Genomic DNA, 7,300 nt, shown 5'->3' on the forward strand with positions numbered 1-7,300 from the left:
TGCCCGGGCAGAGCTTCAAACACAACCACAGACAGCTCACTTCAGTGTCCCTGAGGGCAGGATACACACACTCAGTCCAGGATTCACGCCTAGCAGTGAGTGAGCAAGGCATGACCACAGGCAGCCTCAGGAACCCTGGAAGGCCACCCCCCACCCCACCCCACAAGCTCTCCGCCAGTTCTAGCCTTGAGTGGTTCCCTCAGGTACAACACCTGTCCTCTCATCCCCGCCTAAAGGACCACACAGAGTTCCTAAAAATGTTTTATTGTAACAAAATGCTCAAACATCCAAAATGCGAAAAGGATGGAGGGCGCCGCTGGCTACCTGAGGGTCAGGGGTCTGGGACTGCCTAGCTGGAGGAGGGCAGGCTGGTGAGCAGCTGCTCCAGGCACCACTGGACTTCCTCCTGGCCTCGGTAGGCCCGCTTCAGGCCCCGAGGAAGGCAGCGGCAGGACTCCAGGTTGAGGTAGAGCAGGCCTGTGCAGCTGCTGATCACAGAGCTGTAGGGGCAGGGCAGGCCATGGGGACTCGAGCCCCTGGCTCCCAGAAGACCCCGGCGCTGGCAGAGCTAGGCCAGTGTAAGGAGCCCTCTCTGCCCAGGTGCCACGGCTGGCTCTGCCACCCACAGCCACCGAGGCCCAAGCCCAGTACCCGTGGTGTCCCTAAGGGCCATCCTAAGCAGGGGCTTGGCCAATACGTGCTCCCCTTTTGGACACCTGAAGCCTGCAAGCAAGGCTTGTCGGGGAGGCACGCCGTACCGACTCCAAGGGACTGGGGAAGGGGATGCTGACCTGACCGTGCTTGGTGTGACCCGGGTGCCCCTGAGGTTGACAGAGCACAAGGCTGGGGGTGAGCCCCCAGGGGTGGCTGAGAAGGTAGCTAAGGCCTGCTCCAAGTCCTTCTCGCTGAAGCCCTGGCCACTCAAGTCCAGCTCCCGCAGAGTGTGGCACCACTTCTGGGTCAACAGGTGGCTGCCCTCTTTGGCTAGAGTCAGCCGGTCGGACGTGCCATAAAGACCCAGGTGAAGCTGCTCTAGCTCTGGAAGCGAAGAGTGGTCATGAGCTGTGGGGCGGGCAGGAGGTACCCAATCCCTCCCACCCAGCCACCAGCCAGAGAAAGCTGACCCTGACACGGCAGATCATGCAGGCCAGCAGGTGTGATGCGGGCACAGCCACGAAGATCCAGCAGGCGCAGATGAGGGGAGCCGTGGAGCAGGCGGCCCAGGGCCTCATTGCTGACAAAGCTGCAGGTGCAGCCAGCAAGGCAGAGCTCCTCAAGGCTGGGGAAGCCTGGGCCAGGAGTCCCTACTCGCCCGGGAGGCTTGGGCAGCCACATCAGGTTCAGCAGCCGCAGCACCTGGAGCAAGGCCCAGGCTGCAGATGGGGAGGGAGGGTGGCAGGTGGGAGAGGAGGGGTGGCAGGTACCTGCAGCTGGGGGCAGCCCTTCTGCAGAGCCTCAACAGGCAGCTGGAGAGGAGTGCTGTTGCGATTGATGCCGGTGCTCACCTCCAGGACCTGGAGCTGGGGGCAACAGCTGCCCTGCAGAGGTGGAAGAGAACACAGGCTCAGTGGCCTGGCAGGCCCTGGCTCAGCATCCGGCTCTGCTTCTGCCTGTCACCAACCTACCAGCAGCGCACCCAAGATGGCTGTTGTCTGGGAGCTGTAGGTCAGCCACAGTTTGCGCATTCGGGGCCCTGCCTCCTCCAAGAAGTTCACCACGGCTGTGGACTCCACCTGGGAACCCAGCACATGGGTACCGGTCACTTCGGCCCAGGCTTCTTCAGGACCCCTGGGGACACAGGGCTCACCATGGAGTGCTGTATATCCAGGCTGTGGAGCTGGGGGCAGGCTTTGGCTAGCATGACCAGAGTGTCAGGGGTCACACCATGGCAATCAGAAAGCTTGAGGAAGGTGAGTCGAGGACAGGACTCGCTGACCAGCTGTGGAAGACAGAGCACCAGCAGAGATTGGGTCTCTGTGGTCGGCAAAGGGAAGAAACCAGTGGCCGACACCGAACCCTCTCCTCTGCCTCAGCTAGAGCCTCCTTTCTGCCCCTGGCAGCCAACATGGGAGCTCCACTTCTGACACCTCCCTGCTGAAAGAAACAACAGGAAAGGAGAACCAGGCAGGCATCCCCATGGGGCAACACTGGGCTCCAGGTGCCTGACCCACTCCCTGGAAGTACCGGGCAACCCCAAAGTGTCGCCGCTGGTGTGCAGGGCAGCCTAGAGCTCTCACCTTCAACACGGGGTGTACCTGGAACTTCCAGTGGATGAGGGTCAGCCTCTGGAGCTGGGAGAACCTGGGCCGACAGCAGAGGGAGAGCTGCACAGTGTTCCCTCGCTGCCCCTCTGTCAGCGTCTCCCCCACCCATCACTTTGGTATAGGGAGACAGAAATGGGCCTGTGGCTTTCCACAAGCCACAGAAATGAAGTGAGGGGATAGAGAAAAGAGGGAATGTCTCACCGATTGGGCATAAGCCACTCCAGAGAGGCGAGAACCTTCTTCTCGGCCTTAGCTCCGCTCTTGGCGAGGCGGCCAGCCAGCGGGGGCGACAGGGTCACGGTGTGCCAGAGCGCGGGCTGGGAGGAGGCCTCGTGCCAGCGGCGGCACACGCGTGCAGCCCTGGGAGAAAAATCTCTGCTGAGGGGCCGGGCCTTCCGTGGCCGCTGCTGCGGGTTTTCCTAAGAGGAGAGACCTGTCCCCTTTGTTCTCACAACGCTGCGGCCACCTTAGCTCAAAGACAGGCCCTGGGGGCTCTAACTGGACCCCGGAGAGACTGCGCTCTCTCGGCTACGCCCTCTGCCCCCGCCTCAGCCACCCGCTCGGTGGGCAAGAGGGCAGCCTGAGCCATGCTGCTGCGCTCGGTGGGCCTGGGGTACCTGCCGAGGAAAGGCATGGGCCCATCGGCCGCCACCAGCAGCCCGAAAATCTGCACCAGGATTTCCAGGGGGATGCGGTCGCCCCAGCCCGGGTCGGGCCCCTGCTGCGGCTCCGGAGCGGGCGCAGCTCTAGGCCTGGCCTTGGCGGCCGAGGCGCGGGACGCGGGGGGCAGCAGCCGCTGAGTGCGGCGGGCGGCACGCCTCTGCACGCGAGCGCGGGCAGGCCCCGGGCCCGGCAGCACCAGCAGCATGCTGTCCGACTGCAGCAGGTGGTACCCGGAGCCGCTCGGCGCCAGCTGGTCCCACCACCAGTCCTCGGCCGAGCGAGCCCGCGCCCCGGCCGGCAGCGCGCCCCGGACCCTGCGCCGGGCCCGCCGCGCCGCCCCGGGAGCCATAGCTCCCAACTAAACCCCACGGCCGCGGCGTAGCGGAAGAGGCGAAGCCGCCGGGCGGGGGCGGGACCTGAGCCCCGGGCCGACCCCCTGCGCGCAGGTTCAACGCCCGACTTCCGGGCCGGGACTTCCGGCGATGCGCCATGCCGGGGGCTGGGCGTCCTGCGGCTTCCTCCAGTACGGGAGAGCTGGAGTTCTCGCCCGGGCGGAGCCGCGTTTCCCAGCCTCACCGGCTCTGGGCTGAAGCCGCGCTCGTGCGCGGGAGGCGGCGCCCTCGTAGTGTGGCGAGACGACTGGCTGTCGGGCGGCGAGCGCGCAGGTCCCCCAGCGCACCGGGCGGCTCCTCGCCGACCACATCCCTCCCCCCGGAGTCCGACTTCACTCCTGCTGTCCTGGGTCTCGCTGAAGCCTCGGACTCCCACTGGGAAGCAGAAGCAGCAGAGGTGTGCGAGGCGCCGTAGGGGTGCCCCTGTCCCGGAGTCCGTGTCCCTTTTGGGGAGAGGATGGTGGTGGTCTCAGCAACTCAGACCCGAAGATGGAGTCCCTCTTTCCTCATTTCCCTCTGGGGTCGGGGCTCCTTGGGCCCGGCTTCCTGCTTCTCTGCTTGCAGGCCTAGCCGTGCTGTTTGGTATGTTTGGCCCCTGTCATCCCCATGCCCCACCCCCGGGCACCCTCTGGGTTCCCTGGTCTAGGCGGTCTGGTCCTCTTCTGATTCCAGTTCTGTGTCTTTGACTTGTGATCCCGCATCCCTGTCTGTTTCTTTCAAGATAGGAGAGGTCTTCGGTTCCCAGTAGAGCTGAAGCGTTTTCTTTGGATCTAGGTGGGGAAAGAGGAGCGGGCTGTGACCCTGACCTGTTCTGAAGGGCCCAGCCTTGGGCTGAATGGCAGCACCCCCACTGGGCCGTCTGGTGTTGACCCACCTGCTGGTGGCCCTCTTTGGCATGGGCTCCTGGGCTGCCATCAACGGGATCTGGGTGGAGCTGCCTGTGGTGGTAAAAGAACTTCCCGAGGGTGAGTGGGAGTGCGCAGGGAAGTGGGGTTCAGGTGTGCCAGGTAAGGCGGGTTGCAGCTGCTCATCGTCCCTTTGCACCCAGCCCTGACATGGTCTTCTCCCTTCCCTGCAGGCTGGAGTCTCCCGTCGTACCTCTCTGTGCTTGTGGCGGTGGGGAACCTGGGTCTGTTGGTGGTGACTCTGTGGAGGCGGCTGGCTCCGGGCAAGAGCGAGCGGGGCCCCATCCAGGTGGTGCAGGCACTGGGCGTGGTGGGCACAGCCCTGCTGGCCCCACTGTGGCACCATGTGTCCCCAGTCGCAGGGCAGCTCCACTCCGTGGCCTTCCTAACGCTGGCCTTGGTGCTGGCCCTGGCCTGCTGTGCCTCTAACGTCACTTTCCTGCCCTTCTTGAGCCACCTACCACCTCCCTTCTTGCGCTCCTTCTTCCTGGGTCAGGGCCTCAGTGCCCTGCTGCCCTGTGTGCTGGCCCTCGTGCAGGGCGTAGGCCACCTTGAATGTTTGCCATCTCCCACCAATGGCACCCTTTGGCTCCCCCACGACTTCCCAGAGCGTTTTTCTGCCAGCACCTTTTTCTGGGTGCTGACCGCCCTTCTCGTCACTTCGGCTGCCGCCTTCCAGGGTCTCCTGCTGTTACTGCCATCACCACCATCTGCATCCACGGCGGGTCCGGGGTCTGGCCTGCGGGCGAGAGGCCCGGGAGTGGAGGAGGAGGAAGAAGAGGCCTCACCATTGCAGGAGTCACCGAGCCAAGCCACAGGCGCCACTCCCAGCCCAGAGCCTGAGGCCCGCCGGCTGCTCTCTGTGCGTGGTGCCTGCCTGCTGGGCCTGCTGGCCGTCACCAACGCACTGACCAATGGCGTGCTGCCTGCCGTGCAGAGCTTTTCCTGCCTGCCCTACGGCCGCCTGGCCTACCACCTGGCAGTGGTCTTGGGCAGCGCTGCCAATCCCCTCGCCTGCTTTCTGGCCATGGGCGTGCTGTGCAGGTACAAGGGGGTCCCCGAGGCACTCGGGGCAGAGCTTAGGGATGGGGGCTGGGTCCTGGTGCGGCCGGCCCTGAGTTCCTGCTCACCCCTGTAGGTCTCTGGCAGGGCTAGGTGGTCTCTCTGTGCTGGGCATGCTCTTTGGGGCCTACCTGATGGCACTGGCAGTCCTGAGCCCTTGCCCACCGCTGGTGGGCACCTCTGCAGGGGTGGTCCTTGTGGTAAGTACACTGGGGACACTGAAGCAGAGAGGTTGCAGTGGGGAAGGGGTTTGCCCCCAGAGCAGGGAACACGTCGTGCTCAGCCTGCCGCTGTGCCCGTCCTCCCAGGTGCTGGCGTGGGTGCTCTGTCTGGGCGTGCTCTCCTATGTGAAGGTGGCCGCCAGTTCCCTGCTGCACGGTGGCGGCCGTCCGGCGCTGCTGGCAGCTGGTGTGGCCATCCAGGTGGGCTCCCTGCTCGGGGCTGTCGCCATGTTCCCTCCCACCAGCATCTACCACGTGTTCCGCAGTGGAAAGGACTGTGTGGACCAGTGTGGCCCCTAAGCCTGGGCAGATGGGGAATGTGACGTCAGGCCGAGACGCCCCAGCGCCCAAGTGCCCACGACCCACGGAGGCCCTCCTCACTTGTGGGCGTGCTCATGGACTCCTGTACGCTCCACAGCAGACGCCTTTGGGGGTGGGGACCACAGACCAGTCCCAGAACCGGGGCCCAGCTAGGCCTGTGAACTTGGCCCAGACCTGGAACCTGTGTGGGGCTTGCACAATAAATCACTGTTACTCCATGGGTCCGAGTAGTGAACTTCTGTAGCTCCTTTCTCTGTGCAGATAGACCTCTGCTGAGCTGGAGTGGTGATTTGAACTGTTCAGCAGGGGCCCCCCACCCCCTGGCCGGCTGCTCTCCTAGCCCTCCGAGCCCTGGACCCTTGCTCCCCATCCCCCCATCGCTTTTTGGAGCTTCCCCCGGAGAACAGGTTACGGTGGTCAGAGGCAGCATGGTGTCCACCCAACGTCAGCTCATCCCGGATCTCCAGCTGAGTGGTGAGGCTTCTCCCCATCAGGGTCACTGCTCTGGAAGCGTCTCTGGGCTGTGTGGGCTGAGCCAGCCGGGCGCAAGCATCAGACAGAACCAGCTCTCTCTTTGTTGTGACCTAGCAGCGCTAGCGTCTGTTCCTCTGAGGGAGGGTCCTGCCAGGGGGCTCATGCCCGGGCCTCTGTGCAAGGTCCAGGCACAGAAGGGGCTCCGTGAGTAGGGCTTAGAAGAGATTCCAGCCAGTTTAGGGATCCTTCTGGTCAGGAGCATTGCTGCCTTCCCTAAGCCACAGGCGTCTAGTTTCTAGCTCCTTCTGTGACCAAATGTGCAGATGGCCCACACTCTTTATTCAGGCAGACGTGGCAGCGTCTGCCTTCCCCTGGGCTTCTGACAAGTGGCCCCTGTTCCTGAGCAACCCATACCTGCCCCAGCCCTGGGATAGCAGTGTGGGCCTTTGCTTGGCTAGGAGGGAGGCTCTGCAGGGAGCAGAGCCTTAGCACTGACTGCAGCCTGAGCTGGAGTGGGTGGTTCCGCACAAAGGGCTGGAGGGGGCTGAAAGGAGTGCCTCAGCCAGGCAAGGGGACCGGCAAGGACTCCGGAGAGGATATTGGATGGAAGCTGCGGTGGGCAGAGGCCCAGGCTTCTGTCCCCTCCTCTTGGCTTCTGGGGCAGGCCAGGAGCAGGGGCCCATGGGGGACACAGGCTCCGCAGGGGAGGCGGGACACCCGAGCTGTGATCCAGTGGGACTGGCCTGGCGCTGAAATCCTATTCTCACAGACGAGGGGCCCCATTTCTGCAGTGGGGAGCCTGCTGCTGCAAGGGTCTCACCCAAGTGATTGTGGGGGCTGGGAAAAGTGGCTCCTGCCCTGCCTGCCCAACCCCTTCCCACAATTGTTCTGGTCCCGGAAGCCCTTTTTAAACTTCAGAGGCTGCCTGTCCTTGAGTTGGCCTGCACATGGGCCTTTGAAGGTCTCCTCTTTCCCCTGCCTTGGCAGGAGCAGCTGAG

General features: G+C 64.1%; 2 protein-coding genes across 5 annotated transcripts; one reads left to right on the forward strand and one right to left on the reverse strand.

The window, feature by feature from the left end:
• Window positions 1-265: 265 nt before the first annotated feature.
• FBXL6 (F-box and leucine rich repeat protein 6) lies at window positions 266-3,276 on the reverse strand. Of its 2 annotated transcripts, XM_032415794.1 has the most exons (9): window positions 2,882-3,276; window positions 2,466-2,624; window positions 2,238-2,301; window positions 1,808-1,939; window positions 1,626-1,733; window positions 1,425-1,538; window positions 1,125-1,356; window positions 792-1,038; window positions 266-500 (listed from the first exon to the last, which is right to left on the reverse strand). In XM_032415794.1, the coding sequence occupies exons 1-9, from the start codon at window positions 3,274-3,276 to the stop codon at window positions 350-352; spliced, it is 1,602 nt and encodes a 533-aa protein (XP_032271685.1). In that variant the 3' UTR covers window positions 266-349. The 2 variants fall into 2 exon arrangements, with proteins under 2 accessions (XP_032271685.1, XP_032271684.1); XM_032415793.1 differs by having other exon boundaries at window positions 300-1,038.
• A 127-nt stretch (window positions 3,277-3,403) lies between these two features.
• Window positions 3,404-6,050, forward strand: SLC52A2 (solute carrier family 52 member 2). 3 transcript variants are annotated; one of them, XM_032415718.1, is made up of 6 exons: window positions 3,404-3,716; window positions 4,094-4,284; window positions 4,398-4,513; window positions 4,904-5,268; window positions 5,363-5,486; window positions 5,595-6,050. In XM_032415718.1, exons 2-6 carry the CDS (start codon window positions 4,155-4,157, stop codon window positions 5,805-5,807), a joined length of 948 nt encoding a protein of 315 aa, XP_032271609.1. In that variant the 5' UTR covers window positions 3,404-3,716; window positions 4,094-4,154; the 3' UTR covers window positions 5,808-6,050. The 3 variants fall into 3 exon arrangements, with proteins under 3 accessions (XP_032271609.1, XP_032271607.1, XP_032271608.1); XM_032415716.1 differs by having other exon boundaries at window positions 4,398-5,268; XM_032415717.1 differs by having other exon boundaries at window positions 4,398-5,268; window positions 5,774-6,050.
• Window positions 6,051-7,300: the final 1,250 nt, after the last annotated feature.

This window comes from Phoca vitulina, unplaced genomic scaffold (genome assembly GCF_004348235.1).
Source record: "Phoca vitulina isolate PV1807 unplaced genomic scaffold, GSC_HSeal_1.0 scaffold18, whole genome shotgun sequence".
Taxonomy (NCBI): Eukaryota; Metazoa; Chordata; class Mammalia; order Carnivora; family Phocidae; genus Phoca; species Phoca vitulina.